Below are 18,666 nucleotides of genomic sequence, written 5' to 3'. Positions count from 1 at the left end.
GAGAATATATGTGGAATTGTGTCAGGTTTGTGTTTGTCTGAGGATAGACGGGTCAGAATGTGAAAGACTGGATGCGTGAATACAAAGTGTTCATGAGTTTTGTTTTGCGTAGTGGGAGGTGGCAGTTGTGCCCCTGAGCAGGAGTGAGAGAAGCTGAGCCTCCCAGCCTGCCTCAGCCCCTGTCTCCTGATCAGTTTCACTTCATGCGCCTTGTGTCTTTAAAGGCAGATTTCAGGAACACAGGAAGGGATGAAAATGTAAAGGCAACCCCTTTAATGGGCGGTAACATCCAGCATTGACTCTGGACCCTGATCGTTTCTCTGTCTCTGGAGATGGGAACTTGGCTTTGCCTAGCGACAAGCAATAATTCCTACTTTTAGTAATTTAATGTATTATAATAAATTGCTAATATGTTAACGTTTTCTTGCTGAGGCGGCTTTCTTTGAAGTTGGTGGGATGTCTTTGCCTAACACACACTATTTGAAATAAGCGGTAGTTACAGAAAGGACAAGTTCTTCGTGCCAAGGCTGAAAAGCAGGGCCGTGGGGTATATAGAGAGAGATAGGAGGGTGGGGAGAGTCCGAGCGCAGCGCAGTGCAGCCAGGACTGAGACCGGGACCCGGCGCCGGACAGTAGAAACGCCGTCGGAGGTTATATTTTCCCTACCCAATGCCGTCCTGCTAAATGTACCTGAGCAGCGATTGCGAGCCCGCCTGCCAGTACCATAGTGCGCAACGTCTGACGACTGCAAGGAACCAGAAAACTGAGAGCAGCGACTGGAAGCGGCATTAAAGGTAAGTGTGTGAATTCCCAAACAAGTAAACCAGCGGCGCTCGGTCCGGGACATCCCCGGAGAAGCGACTCAGTGGACCATCTGCCTGAGAGGGAGTTTGAGCAGGGGTCTAGAGAAAGTGTCGTGGATCGGGAGTACATGCACGTGAATTTATTGTGAACAACCCGCGTTATCATTACAGCAAATCAATAACAGAAGGGATTCTGCAGGTGCTGGGAACCCGGAGTAACACATAGAAGACGCTGGCGGAACTCAGCAGGCCAGGCAGTTTCTAAGGAAAGAAACGAACTGTCGACGTTTCAGTCCTGATGAAAGGTCTCAGCCTGAATCCTCTCCATGGATGCTGCCTGACCTTCTGAGTTCCTCCAGCATTTTGTGTGCGTTACTCTTATCGTTGTAGCTGTGTTATAGGTTCGTTTTGGCGATGATACACAGATTACCCGCGCTTCTCTCCCAGCCGTCCACTCTGTGTAAAATGTTACTGTGGTGGCTCAGTACCCTGGTGAACTATAAACAATCTTACTGTCTCTGAACCTAGATCCAGAGAGGTACCAGCTGGGCGTTATGGACGTCTGAAGAGAGAACAGAAACGAATTCGGAAAGTCAAGGATGATAGAGGAAGCGGTGAAGGAGATGCCGGGGCTACCGGTGCTTCCCAGCATCCCGGATAAAGGATCTGACTGTCCGCCCCCCGCGGCCGATCAACTCCTGGGCCGCCAGGGCCAGCTGACGGCAGCCACCGGTGGAGCCGAACTGTCCTGCTCCAGGTGCACTGTGCCCTTTGGCCTGGTCATTCTCATTACTGGCATGGTGGTTACTGCTGTTGCCTACAGTTTCAACTCACATGGTTCAGTCATCTCGGTGTTTGGGCTTGTCCTGCTGGCACTGGGATTCCTCCTGGTGATCTCCAGTGCAGTGTGCTGGAGAGTAAGACAGTGCAGAAAGCGAGCCAGGAGGAGGGAAAGTCAGACTGCACTAATGACCAGCAGAGAAATGATCATCTAGGAAACATTCTCCCTCCATTCAAGAAGTCCAAGCCACTTTACCTGGGTCCGAAAGCCACTGGTGGAAATTTGAACTCAAGGAAGTTTGCGATGACAATATAACATGGATTGTCCACGCCGGGTTTAACAATGCTCCTCAATGTCGATCCTTCTCAAGAATTCGTGTAACAAAAAGAAATTCTCTATTATCTCTTCATCAAATTAAGGCCTCAAGTTAAGGTCTTGAATTGGGGGAAAGCTAATTTCAATCGCATAAATGTGGACTTGGCAAACAACAAATTTCACGACATATCCCTGTGATATTAAACCTGATTGTGATTCTGATGCAGTGCCGTCCTGTCAGCTGAGGAAAAATGGAGCTATTCTCAGAACCTAGGATTCAAAGGAACCGAGCAATTAATTATTCGCCTCTAATTGTGTGAGTGTCAGCGAGATCCAGACAGCTGCCAGTGCCGAACTGGAACTCCCACTGTGTAAATTTGTACTAATTTATTGACACCTCTGTTCTCGCACACGACGGACTCTGTCGCAGTTACCCGGGATGCCCCTTGTCAAAAAATGTTTAAACACGTAAATGTTCTTCTACCTCCTAGTTTTCATAGTGTCCGTCTGTCTGTCTGTCAGTCTCTCTCTCCCCACCAACATGCGCTCACTCTGTAGTAGTTTCCCTACTCTCTCCAATACTGCCGCTCTTAAAACCGCTCACCAAAGGTCGGGGAACTCCCGCTTTTACTTCATTAACCTGTGTCACAATTGTTTCGACGATTTAAATTGACTAATTGTCTTTTTTTAATAAGAGAAATGTAGTTGTTCGATAATTCTCTCCATCTAAGATAAATCAACGTGAAGCTAAATGAACTGTCAGTTGCAAACAGTATTTCAGTACTGCTGTGCTCCTGTCCCCGCCCCGCCTCCGCCGTGCCTATGTCCCATACTTTCCCATTTCAATACTGTATCTCGCCTGCCCCAACCACCCTCCGAAGTCCTGATAGTCCAGCTTCCTAGTTTCACTTTGATCATCCTAGGGTCAGTTTCAAGTGGCGCGCGTGAATTTAATGGGACCTCGAATCAGTGTATATTTTCGTGAAGTATTTAATGGCACATATTTCTGAATACCTTCTATCGGAACGGTACACCAGCTTACCAAATAAAAGTCCTGTTTCACTGCCCCGGCACTGGCCTCTGCCTCTTTTCATGAATAAAGTTCTACAATTTTTTGGATAGCATTTTTAGGTACAACAACCACTCAAGGTTAGTGAGAGAGAACAAATAAGGTGGCATGCCCATCGCCAAATCCAAACCTTTTCCCTATCACCAACCACTCTGCCAATCAAACAACTGTTTAGGCAGAAACTGTCCTTTCAGCCCACCTCTTTGCCCATCTACACTAATTCCATTTGCTCAGCTTCTATACAATGCAGTCTAAATGCTTTTTAAAAATCCTGATCCTATCTGACTGCACCACATCCTCTGGCAGTCAGTTCCAGATGTCAACCACTCTGAGTAAAACACTTGGCCTTAAAATCCCCTTTAAAGGCTTAAGGGGTTTAGACTGTTGCAAGAAACATAAGGTTGTTATAGTAGGTAATTTTAACTTTTCAAATATTTATTGTGAATTCCATACTGTAAAAAGATTAGATGGGATAGAGTTTGTCAAATGTGTTCAGGAAAGTTTCCTCAATCAGTATGTAGAATCCCAATAAGAGAGTGTGCGATACTTGATCTGCTATTGGGAAATGAGACAGGGCAGGTGGCAGAAGTTTGTTTAGGGGAACACTTTGTATCACAGTGCCATTAGTTTCAAGGTACATATGCAAAAAGATAGGTCTGTTCCATGGGTTGAGATTCTAAATTGGAGAAAGGCTAATTTTGATGGTATCAGAAAGGATCTGGCAAATGTGGATTGGGGCAGGCTGTTTCTTGGCAAAGGTTTACTTGGTAAGTGGGAGACCTTCAAGAGTGAAATGTTGAGAGTACAAGACTCATATGTGCCTGACAGAATAAAAGGTAAAGATAATAGGTGAAGGGAACCTTGGTTTTCAAGAGACATTGAGAGTCTGATTAAAAAGAAGAGGAGGCGCATAGCAGTTATAGGCAAGTAGGAACAACTGAGGTGCTTATGGAGTATCAGAAATGCAAGAGAACACTTAAGAAAGAAATCTGGAGGGCTAAAAGAAGGCATGAGGATGCGCAAGATGAAGAAGTCGTCTAAGGAATTCTACAGATAAGTTAAGAGCAAGAGGATTGCAAGGGACAAAATTGGTTCTCTGGAAGATCAGAATGGTAATCCATGTGTGGAGCCAAAACAGATGGGGGAGATCTTAAATTATTTTTCTGCATCTGTATTTACTCAGGAGCCAACAACAGAGTGAGGCAAAGCGGCATCAACTTCATGGACCCTGTACAGATTACACAGGAGATGTTTGCTGTCCTGAGGCAAATCAGGGTGGATAAGTCCCCAGGGTCTGACAAGGTGTTCCATCAACCCCCGTGGGAGGCAAGTGCAGAAATTGCTTAGCAAAGATTTTTAAATCATTCTTAGTGACAGGCGAGGTACCGGAGGACTGGAGGATAGCTAATGTTGTTATGCTGTTCAAGAAAGGCTCTAAAAATAAACCAGGAAATTATAGACTAGTGAGCCGGACACCAGTTGTGGGAAAGTTATTGGAAGGTATTCTGAGGGACCAGATATTTAAGTATTTGGATAGAGAGGGACTGATTAAAGTTCATGCATGATAGGTCATGTCTAACCAATATTATAGAGCTTCTTGAGGAAGTTACCAGGAAAGTTGATGAAGGCAAGGCTGTGGTTGCCTACATGGACTTCACTAAAGCATTTGACAAGGTCCCACATGGGAAGTTGGTCAAGAAGGTTCAGTTGCTCGGCATTCAAGCTGAAGTAGTAAATTGGTTTAGACATTGGCTTTGTGGGAGAAGCCAGAGAGTGGTAGTACATAGTTGCCTTTCTGACTGGAGGCCTGTGACTAGTGGAGTGCAGCAGGAATTGGTGCTGGGTCTGTTGTTGTTTGTCATCTATATCAACGATCTGGATGATAATGTGGTTAACTGGATCAGCAAATTTGTGGATGACACCAAGATTGGGGTGTAGTGGACAACGAGGAAGGCTATCATGGCTTGCAGCAGGGTGAGGTGTGGCACTTTGGTATGATCAACCAGGGTAGGTATAGCACACTGAGGAGTGTGGTAAAACAAAGGGATCTGGGAATACAGGTCCAGAATTGGTTGAAAGTGGTGTCACAGGAAGATAAGGCTGTAAAGAAAGCTTTTGGCACATTGACCTTCATAAATCAAAGTACTGAGTACAGGAGATGGGATGTTATATTGAAGTTGTATAAGACATTTTTCAAAGGTTCAAAGGTTCATTTATTATCAAAATATACAACTCCAGGCAGTCATGAAACCAAGAAAGAAAAGAAAGAAAGACAGCACAATCATCAACCTCTAAATCCGTCCTCCCACATAAAGAAAATGAACAAAATGGATCAGGCACATCAACCCCCAAATCCCTCCTCCCACACAAAAAAGCTCAGGCACGATGACCCCCAAGTGCCTCTTCCCACACAAAAAAACAAACAAAATAGTCAACCTCCAAATCCCTCATCTCACTCAAAAAAAATGAAAACAGATCAGGTATATCGACCCCCAAAACGCCTTCCTTGCAAAAAAAAACTGAGAAGATCAGATGAAAAGAAACACAGAATATAAAACTATAAGACTGAAAAGAAGAGGCCTAATTTGGAGTGTTGTGTGCAGTTTTAGTCACCTACCTACAGACAGAGGTAAGTAAGTTTGAAAGGGTACAGAGAAAGTTTACAAAGATGTTGCCGGGTCTGGAAAGCCTAAGTCATAAAGAAAGGTTGAATAGGTTAAGACCTTATTTCTTGGAACGTAGAAGACCATAAGACATAGGAGCAGAATTAGGCCATTCAGCCTGTCCAGTCTGCGCCACCATTTCATCATGGCTGATCCTGCATTCCACACGACCCCATACACCTGCCTTCTCGCTATAGATCAGGAAACTATCCCACAGACTTGACCTCCACCACAGGCTGTGACAGAGCATTCCACAGAGTCTCTACCCCAACCGTAGGAAACATCTTCTTCACATCCACCCTATCTAGTCCTTTCAATATTGGGTAGGTTTCAATGAGATCCCAGGCATTCTTCTAAATTCAAGTGAGTACAGGCCCAAAGCTGCCAAACGTTCCTCATATATTAACCTCTTCATTCCTGGAATCATCCTTGTGAACCTCCTCTGGACTCTCTCTAATGACAACACATCCTTTCTGAGATACAGGGCACAAAACTGTTGACAATACTCCAAGAGTGGCCTGACTAGCATCTTATAAAGGCTCAGCATTATCTCCTTGCTTTTATAATCTATTCCTCTCGAAATAAATTCCAACATTGCATTTGCCTTCTTTACCACAGATTCAACATGTAATTAACCTTCTGGGAGTTTTGTACAAAGGCTCCAAGTCCCTCTGCATCTCTGATGTTTGAACCTTCTCCCCATTTAGATAATAGTCCACACTATTGTTCCTTTTACCAAAATGCATTATCATACATTTTCCAACACTGTATTCCACCGGCCACATTTTTGCCCATTCTTCCAATTTGTCTTAAGTCCTTCTGCAATCGCATTGCTTTCTCAGCACTATCTACCCCTCCACCTATCTTCGTGTCATCCACAAATTTTGTCACAAAGCCATCAATTCCATTATCTAAATTATTGACAAATAATGTGAAAAGTAGCAGTCTCAATACTTACTCCTGAGGAACACCACTAGTCACTGGCAGCCAACCAGAAAGGGAGGGCCCTTTTATTCCCACTCGCTGCCTCCTGCCTGTCACCCATTCCTCTATCCATGCCAGTATCTTTCCTGTAATGCCACAGGATTTTATCTTGACAAGCAGCCTCATGTGTGGCACCTTATCAAGTGCCTTCTGAAAACCATGAAAACCATCTTCTGAGAAGATTGAGAGATTTGATAGAGGTATACAAAATTATGAGAGGAGTAGATAAGGTAAATGCAAACAGGCTTTTTACACTGAGGTAGGGTGAAACAGAGGTCATGGGTTAAGGATGAAAGGTGAAATGTTTAAAGGGAACATGAGGGGAAACTTCTTCACTCAGAGGGTCATGAGAGTCTGGAATGAGCTGCCAGCAGAAGTGGTGCATGCAAGCTTGATTTCAACGTTTAACATAAGTTTGGATAGGTACATAGATGGTAGGGGTTTGGAGGGCTATGATCCTAGTGCAGGTTGATGGGAGTAGGCAGTTTCAATTGTTTGGCACAGACTAAATGGGCCGAAGGGCCTGTTTCTGTACTGTACTTTTCAATGACTCTATGATTCTAAATATTATTTCTCTCAAACTAAACCTATGCCCTTTTGTGTTTGATACCCTTACCCAGGAAAAAAGATTTAGATTAAAAAGTTTAGTGCAGAAATTGCAAGGGCCCTCGCAGAAATGTTTAAAATGTCCTTAGCAACCGATGAGGTGCAAGAGGATTGGAAGATAGCTAATGTTGTTTGTTGTTTAAGAAAGGCTCTAACATACACCTATATCATATATTTATATACTCGGTTCATTAGAATACCTTCCAATAACTTATCCACAACTGATATCAGACTCACTGGACTAGAATTGCCCAGGCCAGACACGGCCTGATTAGTGATAGTTGATATGGCTTTGTGCATGGTAGATCATATCTAATCAATCTTATAGAGTTTTTCATGGAATCTACCAGGAAAGTTGACAAAGGCAAGGCCAAATAGGCAGTGAATGTCTACATGGACTTTAGCAAGGCCTTTGACAAGGTCCCACTTGCTAGGCATTCAGGCTGAGGTAGTATATTAGATTCAACATTGGCCTTGTGGGAGATGCTGGAGAATGGTAGCAGATGGTTGTCTCTCTGACTGGAGGCCTGTGACTAGTGGTGTGCTGCAAAGATCAGTGTTGGGTCCGTTGTTGTTTGTCATCTATATCAATGATAATTGAGGATATATTAACTACCACAGACAAAGATGTCAAGGATGATAATGTCAGGAAATTGAGGGATATGGTATGAAGATGGGTAGGTGGGATAGGGGGATTTGAAAAGTGTGGTAGGGAGGATTAAGATATACAATAATTAGGTGAGATTTATAGTTTATAAGACCAGGGAAAGCTGTGCAGGAGAAAGAGAAGTAGTGAATTAAAAATAATGTGAAAACTTGGTAAAGCTGACCAAACCCTATTTATTGTTCCACATTTCTTCACTAAAAAAAAGGAGGCCACTTCTTTTGCCAATTGTTGGTATAAAGGCCAGCAATAAGGAGTCTCACAAGCTCCTGAAAACACAATGTACTAGGAGACCTGGAGATTTCCAGAGCTTGTCACTCATTCCAGCAATCCATGTGGTGGGTGGTGGTTAAATAATAAAATAAACCTGAAGCATTTTGTTTATAATGACAAAGGAAATGCACACTTACAACCCAGAAGATGGATAGTAATGGCTGAGGGATATGATTCAAACACAGGGAAATAGAACTAGGTTGATGGGCATCTTGGTCAGCATGGACAAGTTCCATGACAGGCTCTGGTCAAAACCATGTCTGCAGTAAGTTAATACAGCAGAGTGATGAGGCCATTAAGATGAGAATTTTAGTTTCTTGGCAGTGAAAGACTACATGAATACGGCTGGTTGGAAGTTACCCTAGTAGTGAATGTGTACACAGGACACAGGTCCAAAACCTAATGGAACTCATGCCTCTGTTGAACTCCAAGTCAGAAAAGCCAGAAACAAAGACCTAGGCCGATATCCAGTGTAACCCTGAGAGAGAGTGACAGTTTAGTAAATGCCATTTTCCAGTTGAGCCATTAAATGGAAGTCCATTCACTGTCAGTAATGGACACAAGGCACATTATTGATTAAATTATTGCAAAGATGTGGTGGATGATTTGAAGGTCCCTCAGTGGTCACTACAAATGGACTTGTCTCCTTTCTTGAAGATGCTCACCATCCACATACATGTCTGGACATGATTTGAATTAATATATTGCCTTTCAGGACTGGATGTCCAATGTGCTTTATAATACAATGCAAGTGTAGTTGCAAAGTAGGAACTGTAAGGCTTACATTTGTTGCCAGATGTTGGGAGGCTGGGCAAGCTTTTGTATAATGTTAAGGGGTGAATATGTGCATGTTTATACAATTTTCTGGATGGTTACTGGAGTAGGCACAAGAGGAATGTCCCATGTTTGCTTCATTTTGTGTTTGCTCCTGACAGCATGAGGTCTGCTGGTTCTGAGGTCAGAGAAACGTCAGGTTTAGGTAAAATATTCAGGTTTCAAAAGATGTCACAAATGGCATGGAGGTGAAATAGGGGGTAGTTAGAAGGGGCAACCCTACGAAGAACTTCAAAACTAGGTAAAACATCTTGAAGTGTGTTTTAACGTAAGAAGCTAAGAAGAATGAAGTCTCTTTGCCAGAAGCTAGGAGGGAAGACCCATTTTCCTGCAAACTTCCGAATAGTCCAAACAGCGACCACAAAAACTAATCAGTATAGAGAGAGTTTTGTGGCGCAAGGGGAGCAACCTTACCATTTCTTTTGCATTTTTATCTCTTTTTTTACGAGGCCAAGTTACTAGCTCGATGCTCAACCCATCACAGATGGAAAGTGTGCAAGGAGCTGACTGGGATTAAACCCGGGACCACTCACCTTGAAGTCCAGTGTAGACGCCACTACCACCGGTTGGCTATGCCCTTTGCATAATTCCATAAGACATAAGAAGCCATTGAACGTATGCCATTCTCAGCAATTCCAAAGCCCTATTGATTTTCCTGTAACTCATTCTCTCTCACACACCCATCAATTCCTGATTCACCTACCACCCACATGTACTAGGGGCAACTTCTAATAAAAAATCTACCAACCTGTATGGGAAATAAGAGCACATTATCAAACAGAGAATGTACAATGGTCGCACAGATAACACTGGAGATCAGGATCAAACTGGATTCCTGGAGCTGCAAGGCACTACCATCACCAATAACACTGCACCACTCTGAAGTTCACTGCATCTCCCATGATCATTAACCCTGGTGTACCATAATGACAACGATATATTTACTAATCAGTGTGACAGAAATCTACATGCCAGAAATGACAGTGCCTACATCTTCAGAGTTCTCACAATCAAAAGACTTACTGAAGTCTGGACTCCAAGTACAACAGGGCTTATGGAACTGGAGATTATTCAACACATTATAAATGTAATTCCTATCAGAAAGTTCATGTAGCTTTCTGCAAGTGTTTGGCAGAGCAATGCAATTCCACTACTTGAACCCCAAAATGTCAATCAATTACATGTTGTCTTAATGTTAAGGGTAGTCACCTTCACCTCACCTCTCCTGTTCAGCTCTTTGTTCAATATTTAGACCAAGGCTGTGAAAAACTCTAGAGGCAAGAGATCCTGACAGGATCCAAACTAGTTATCAGTAAGTGCTTTATTGGAGAACAAGTTCAACCTGATAGCATTCTCGACAAAATTTTCTGTTTTGATGATAATTGACAGTTGACTTGGCCAGATCACCAGACTGAATTTATCACAGAAAATGAAAAAATATCTGGTTTATTTTTACACAAAGTGAATACAGTGTATGTTTCACTGTACTAGAGAGTATCAGGACAGAATGTGACCTACTGTCATAGACAGACAAAAGAAAGTGCCTGACCCACACTCCCAGACAGTGAAAGCACAGTATATGGCCCAATATCTCAGAGGGAAAGGACTGTATCAGACTAATTCTAGAGAATGAATGCCGTGTGTCTGCCCCACTATTCCAGAGTATGACGGGACAGTATATCGTTCCATAAACAGTGAATTGCATTTGACTGGCCCACTGTTTCAGAATGTAAAAACAGCCTGCGCCCATTGCCTCAAAGTGTAAACGTATCATGTTTAATCGTCCCAGAGAGTGAAAGGTCTGCATTTGACACACACTCTCTGATGGACCAACAACTGAGATATTGAACACTGCAATACGGTGTAATGAATGTGAAAATACAGCGTCTAATACACTGTCCCACAGAGTGAAGTCCACTATAATCTGCCCCAGAATGAAGGTTTTTGGAATAATTCGGGTGTGCTCTCAGATCCTCTTCTAACAGTTGGATTCTCAACCAGAAGAAACTACTAGGTTTTTGTTTAATTTTTCACACTAAAATTCCACTTGACATAACTCCATCCCCTTCATTTTTTGCAAAAATGTGACAGATTATGCGATAGAATCCTACTTGTAACTACAATAGTCTAAGTCAAGGCGGAGCAGATATCATTGAATAAACCGGGATTTCACTGCATGTTTGTTTGTTAAGTGTTGTAAGTCTGACATTACAGTGAATGTGTGGGTGGGTGGAGTCCACAGACAAACTAGTTTTCCTGGCTGGTGCTTAGCTGCCCACAATTGCCGCAGATTTCAATGTGTCACGAGGGAACAGGCACAGCTATGAGTTACCTATATCTCCTCATTGTGCTTGCTTTAAGCACACTGTTTGACGTAATGTATGAAATCAAATCCAATTACTTTCACAAAGAAGAGAAGGAAATGAAAAGGTGTTGGACTTTTCCGAAAACACAAGAAAGCCACTGATTAAATTCATTACTTGGATTCTGATCTTTAGCCTGAGTCTCACTGGTTTGGTCACATTTGGGCTTGGACCCTTCCAGGTATTCAAATGTTTGCTGTGGTTTCCCCTGTAGCTCAGACATGAGGCCCATTCAAGTCAAACTCTTGGATAATTCAATCCCTGAGGAGATTCACAGGAGATTTAATGACCTGCAATAGTCAATGCAGCTGGTTCCACCCCTTCTGAACACTGCTTCATTTTTCTAATCCTTTCAGCAGATGTTGGTACGGTAGTGTAGTAATTGTTACTCGACTAATGGCCTCACTTCTGCACCAGCAGCCTGAGTTTGAATACCAGTATAGAAGCTGGACGCTTAATTCAAGTAATTAAATAAAAATGATGCATTTTGAAGAAAGCTGGACTCATTGATGGTAACTATTTATTTGTGATATATTTTAAATGATGTGGTTCACAAATATCCTTCAAGGAAGGAAACCTGCCACCCTTACCAGGTCAGTTTAACCAGGCCCACCAAAATTCAGGACAATTAAACCGTAAGATCATAGGACAGAGGAGAAGCATTAGGCCATGTGGCCCATCGAGTCTACTCTGCCATCAATCATGGCTGATCCTTTTTTCCCCTCCTGAGCCCCACTCCCCAGCCTTCTCCCCATAACCTTCGACGCCATGGCCAGTCAAGAACATACTAAGCTTGGCCTTAAATACACCCAACAACCTGGACTCCTCAGCTGCCTGTGGTAATAAATTCCACAAATTCACCATCCTCTGGCTAAATAAATCTCTCCACATCTGTTTTAAATGGAGGCACTTCTATCCTGAGGCTGTGCCCCCTTGTCCTAGACTTCCCCCACCATGGGAAACATTCTTTCCACATCCTCTGTATAGGCCTTCCAACATTTGAAAGGTTTCAATGAGATCCCCCCTTATATCCTTCTAAATTCCAGTGAGTACAGACCCAGAGCCATCAAATGTTCCTCAGATGATAACCCTTTCATTCCCGGAATCATCCTTGTGAACCTCCTCTGAACCCTCCATTTTTTCTTAGATGAGGAGCCCAAAACTGTTCACAATATTCAAGATGAGGCCTCACCAGTGCCTTATAAAGCCTCAGCATCACATCCCTGCTCTTATACTCCAGACCTCTCGAAATGAATGCTAACATTGCATTTGACTTCCTCACCACTGACTCAACCTGCGTTAACCTTTAGGGTGTTCTGCACAAGGACTCCCAAGTCCCTTTGCATCTCAGATATTTGGATTTTCTCCCCATTTAGAAAATAGACTGCACATTTATTTCTACTGCCAAAGTGCATGACCATGCATTTTCCAACATTGTATTTCATTTGCCACTTTCTTGCCTGTTCTCCTAATCTGTCTAAATCCTTCTGCATCCTACCTGTTTCCTCAACACTACCTTCCCCTCCACCAATCTTCATATCACCTGTAAATTTGGCAAGAAAAGTTATTTTTTCCATCATCTAAATCATTAACATGCAGCATAAAAAGAAGTGGTCCCAACATCGACCTCTGCGGAACACCACTAGTCATTGGCAGCCAATCAGAAAGAGATCCTCTTATTCCCACCTGCTGCCTCCAACCAATCAGCCAATGCTCTAACCATGCGAGTAACTTTCCTAAAATATCATGGGCTCTTAAACTTGTTAAGCAGCCTCATGTGTGGCACCTTGTCAAAGGCCTGCTGAAAATCCAAATATGCAACATCCACTACATCCCCTTTTTCTATCCTACTTGTAACCTCCTCACAGAATTCCAACAGGTTCGTCAGGAAACCACATTGACTTTGTCCTATTTTGTCCTGTGTCACCAAGTAGTCCATAATCTCATCCTTAACAATTGACTCTAACATCTCCCCAACCACTAAGGTCAGGCTAACTCATCTATAATTTCCTTTCTGCTGCCTTCCTCATTTCTTAAAGAGTGGAGTGATATTTGCAATTTTCCAGTCATCTGGCACCATGCCAGAGTCCAATTAGGCAGGAACAATACATGGAAACATTGTCAGAGATGCACAAATAAATTTAATAAAACTCAATCCATTTTCACCATGTCCACACCAGACACTTAATTCTCTCCCTTCTCCTTTCTATATTCCCCATGAACTATTCTTCCCCTTATGGCTCCCTGTTTCACTCTTCTGTCTTATTATTATTTAGTTATTTATTTACTTGCTGATACAGTACGGAGTAGGCCTTCTGGCTCTTTGAGCCACATCGCCCCAGCAACCCCCACAAACCTGATGAACTCTCATCTGATCACAGAACAATTTACAATGTCCAATTAACCAATTAAAATGTCTTTGGTCCGTGAGGAAAACTGGAACTCCAGGGGAACACCCATGCATTCCACGGGGATATACAGAGAATCCTTACAGAACAGCGCTGGAATTGAACTCTGAACCCCAGAACACTAACCTCTATGTGACTGTAGCACCCCTACCCACCAATACCCATTCCTATCTTCTCTTGTAGACACAGGACGTGCAACATATGGCATTTTACTGCTTCCTTTTCCGTTAGCAAAGACCCAAACACACTTTACACATGATTTACTCATCCTCCCTCCATTCACTGCTCACAATGCTATCTTCTGAGAGATTAGAAGATCACTGGAGAAACCAAATGGAGATCAGGAAACCCCTCTGCATTGAGTTATCAGTGGTAACCCTGACCTTCCAGATGCTAGTCATTTTAATTATCCATCTCACACCTACTCTTTATCTTTGGTCTGTTAAATTGTTCCAATGAAACTCAATAGAAGCTCAAGGAACACCACTGACTTTTCTAACTGGGATTATTCAGACATCCCACCTCTCCCGGAAGTTCCAGGAGTCTCCCGCATATTAATAGTGGCTCCCTGATGCCCGCAAATTATATAAAATGTCCAGGAAATCGATTTTTTGAGAGCGTGAGAGAGACCACGAGAGAGAGAGCACGCCATGGCAGAGTTTTCCAAAAAAAGAAAATATGAAACGTATGTCACCCCAGACTACACTAAAGTGTACCCCTACCTAATAGGGGTCAAAAATAATGACAGTGTTGCTCACAGCATTGTTTGCAACAGTGACTTTTCTATTGCCCATGGTGGGTTAAGACTGTAAAAGACATGTTGAGGTGAGTTTAACAGGTGTCATTCGTTCATTAGCAATAGCTAAGGTTATTTAAACTAGCTGGCTAGCTGCTAAGGAGCTACTCTGTTGCAGACATCCCACCTCTCCCAGAAAATGATGGTGCTACCTCCCTGAAATGAGTTTTTGCAGGGTGGGATGTCTGGATTATTACAGCTAATGGGACTCAACACAAAATTTAGTGATTTAAGGCTTTGAAGATCATATCCGAACTGATTAGTTCTGATGAAAGATCTTCAGCCTGCAACACTCACTCCGCTTTTCCCTGTCTCATTTATCTTCCGCTATGAATATTTTCTCCAGAGAGATCTGCAACCAAGAGGCCTTCAGCAGCAACTCTCAGTCAACCCCCACCAGCGTTTGCTATTCAGTTGCTTCGTGGTTTGGACTCCACCTGATCACTGAGTCTCTGCACCCTTGCCATTCACTGTGGCTGGCTTGCAAGGGTTTGTTGAGGGAACTTTACTCCATCCTTAACCTGTACAGTCTGAGCCTGAGGATATTTAATGGTGAAAGTTTTATCCTGTACTTAATCTAGGCTTTATTTAAACAATTAATGGGTATGGGATACCTAATTAGCTTGTGGTTATGTATGCATATGGAAAGGAACAGGTAGAAAAGAGACACAAGGGTCATGGTCACACATGCCATATGCAGCAGCACTGCCATTAGACATGTAAATATCAGCTGAGATTGTGTGCAGCTATCAAACCCTCTGACACTCATTTTCCTGTCGGCATTCTTTCTCTAAACTCATATAGAAAAGCAGAGTATTTGTACGAGATACAAGAGAGATAGCAGGTCCTGTTAATCCCATTTCACAGCAACAGTTTGAAAGGAGGGGCATAAAAAGAGGGCAAAGAAATCTGATGGGATCTGGGCTGGGGTGTGGGAGTCATATTGTTGGTGCTCAGCTTCGGCCTTTTGAGACCTGTCACTGTGATAAACAACAGCACAGGAAAAGGATTGTTGTGTGCAGATTAAAATCTGCATCTTGTTCTCAAGAGTTGCAAAGCAGGCAGCTGCTCTGTGTTAGCACTGGGATGGGCCGTCATGAAAGCTGAAGCAAATTTTATGGCTTCATTTTCTCTGTCTCACCCTTCCTGGAAAACCTGGCATTGTCTCCATTTCCAGCCCATTCTGGGAAAGAGATATCGTGGGAATGAAAGCTTAGCTGCATGTGTATAAACCAAGTAGTTAAAGAGTCTGATCTATGCACAAGAGAGATCATTGCAACACTGCCTGTTCCTTTTGTCTCCTTTTATTTTGTTTCACATTCCTATATTTTCTTGATCCTGGCATGTAGCAAATTCCCATTTTACTAACCCATCTGGACTGGTTTAGCTTCTAGAATATACAACATAGAATGGGATATGGACAGGATGCTGCCGATGATGTTGTACAAACCTATACTATATAAGCCTACTCCATGATCAATATGTGCCTACCTAAGTCCCTTATTTGTCCCTATTATAGCAGCCTCTACCACTATCCCAGTAGTGCATTCCAGGCACCTACCTTTCTGTCTGTGAATTATTTACTGAACCTCTGACATCCCCCTTAAACTCTCCTTCATTCGTCTTAAACGGAGGTACTCTGGTATTAGCCATTGTTGCCCTGGGACAAAGGTGCTGGTTGTCTACTCTATCTCGCCCCCTCATAATCTTAAACATCTTTATCAAGTTGTCTCTCATCCAAAGAGAAAAGCCCTAGCTCACTTAACCTATCTTCACAAGACATGCTCTCTAATCCAGTAAATCTCCTCTGCACCCTCTCTAACTTTCCCCATCCTTCCTTTAATGAGATGTCCAGAACAGAGCACAATATTTCAAGTGTTGTTTAACTGGCATTTTATAGTCAAGTTAAGTTTATTGTCATTGAACTATATACGAGGAGTGATTGATAAGTTCATGGCCTAAGGTAGAAGGAGTCAATTTTAGAAAACCTAGCACATTTATTTTTCCTACATGTGGAGCATACAGATCCCTTCTTTGTAGAAGTCGGTGTCTTGGACCTCCAGTAGTGGTCCACAACAGGGTTGATTGATAAGTTTGTGGCCTAAGGTAGAAGGAGATGAGATATTAACTTCAAACTTTCTGCATTTTCACTCAAAGAGTTGAACTGCATGTGTATGCAGCGAGAGCTGTATAACTCATCTCCTTCTACCTTAGGCCACAAACTTATCAATCACCCCTGTGGACCACCTGGAGTTCCAAGACGCTCTTGTTACATGCATGTGCAGTTCAACTCATACGTGCAGTATGCTCCACGACCGCTGGACTAAGTGTGTACATGTAGGAGTGGACTATGTTGAAAAATAAATGTGCTAAGTTTTCTAAAATTGACTCCTTCTACCTTAGGCCATGAACTTATCAATCACCCCTCGTACACGTGTACCATCAAACGAGATGATATTTCCCTGGACTAGGCTGTAAAGCACAGTAGTACACATAACATACAATAACTTAGGAAAGTAAGAATAAAATCTAATAGTCAGCAGCATTTTCCGATCATAACAAAGACATGCAGGACACGGCTGAACTATTACATCCAGAGACATAGTGGTCACTGCATCTGTTGCAACGATACCTCACCACTCTTGAACACAATCTCCCGACTAACTAAAGCCAACATGCCATATGTCTTCTTACAACCCTATCAACTTGCGCATCACCTTTGAGAGATATATGGATGTAAACCCCAAGAACCCTCTGTTCCTCCACACTGTCAAGAATCCTGCCATTAACCCTTATATTCGACCTTCCAAAATGAATCACTTCACACTTTTCTTGGTCAAACTCCATCCGTTACTTCTCAGCTAGCTCTGCATCCTGTCAATATCCCGCAGTAACCTCCAACAACTCTCCACACTCCACCAACCTTCATGTCAACTGCAGTTGGCACTCAAATGTAGTACAACAGAGATGTCTCTCTCCAAAGATAGAACAGACAAGGGGCTCAAAATTAGCTCCTAGCTTTTGAAATTAAGTATCAGCTTTCCAAATAAGAGATCTAATGAGTCATAGTCATACTTTATTGATCCCGGGGGAAATTGGTTTTCGTTACAGTTGCACCATAAATAATAAATAGTAATAAAAACCATAAATAATTAAATAGTAATATATAAATTATGCCAGGAAATAAGTCCAGGACCAGCCTATTGGCTCAGGGTGTCAGACCCTCCAAGGGAGGAGTTGTAAAGTTTGATGGCCACAGGCAGGAATCTTGTGTTGCATCTCGGTGGAATGAGTCTCTGGCTGAATGTACTCCTGTGCCCAACCAGTACATTGTGTAGTGGATGGGAGACATTGTCCAAGATGGCATGCAACTTGGACAGCATCCTCTTTTCAGACACCACCGTCAGAGAGTCCAGTTCCATCCCCACAAATTCTGTTGGTGTCTGCTACCCTTAGCCTGCTGCCCCAGCACACAACAGCAAACATGATAGCACTGGCCACCACAGACTCGTAGAACATCCTCAGCATTGTCTGGCAGATGTTAAAGGACCTCAGTCTCCTCAGGAAATAGAGACGGCTCTGACCCTTCTTGTAGACAGCCTCAGTGTTCTTTGACCAGTCCAGTTTATTGTCAATTCGTATCCCTAGGTATTTGTAATCCTCCACCATGTCCACCCTGACCCCCTGGATGGAAACAGGGGTCACCGGTACCTTAGCTCTCCTCAGGTCTACCACCAGCTCCTTAGCCTTTTTCACATTAAGCTGCAGATAATTCTGCTCACACCATGTGACAAAGTTTCCTACCGTAGCCCTGTACTCAGCCTCATCTCCCTTGCTGATGCATCCAGCTATGGCAGAGTCATCAGAGGCCCATTTTTCAAAGGCGATGTGTTAGTGAATAGGAAACAAGAACAATATTTCATTTTGCAGAATCATTAAATTATTATAACACAAAAGGAAATAGTTTCCTACATCAAGTCCACATTGGCTCTTTATCAAACAACCCACTATCCAATTCTCCAACAATTTTCTGTATCCCTGCACTTATAATACTCTGAGAAGATTCCAAAATGTTCTAGAGTTTAGTATGTAGTTTTTTAGTAAATG

At 42.9% G+C, this 18,666-nt stretch overlaps 1 protein-coding gene across 1 annotated transcript; it reads left to right on the top strand.

Annotated features, from left to right (window-relative positions):
- The first annotated feature begins 256 nt into the window (after positions 1 to 256).
- Positions 257 to 3,104, top strand: tmem100a (transmembrane protein 100a). The gene is made up of 2 exons (XM_072242116.1): positions 257 to 794; positions 1,332 to 3,104. The coding sequence occupies exon 2, from the start codon at positions 1,403 to 1,405 to the stop codon at positions 1,796 to 1,798; it is 396 nt and encodes a 131-aa protein (XP_072098217.1). The 5' UTR covers positions 257 to 794; positions 1,332 to 1,402; the 3' UTR covers positions 1,799 to 3,104.
- Positions 3,105 to 18,666: the final 15,562 nt, after the last annotated feature.

The sequence above is a fragment of the Mobula birostris genome, chromosome 24 (genome assembly GCF_030028105.1).
Source record: "Mobula birostris isolate sMobBir1 chromosome 24, sMobBir1.hap1, whole genome shotgun sequence".
NCBI lineage: Eukaryota > Metazoa > Chordata > Chondrichthyes > Myliobatiformes > Myliobatidae > Mobula > Mobula birostris.
The sequence above is the reverse complement of the archived record's forward strand: the minus strand, read 5'-3'. Positions and strand labels throughout refer to the sequence as shown.

What these genes read in the sequence shown, in the direction of transcription:
- tmem100a (XM_072242116.1), top strand. Translation starts at nt 1,403, where the DNA reads ATGATAGAGGAAGCGGTGAAGGAGATGCCGGGGCTACCGGTGCTTCCC.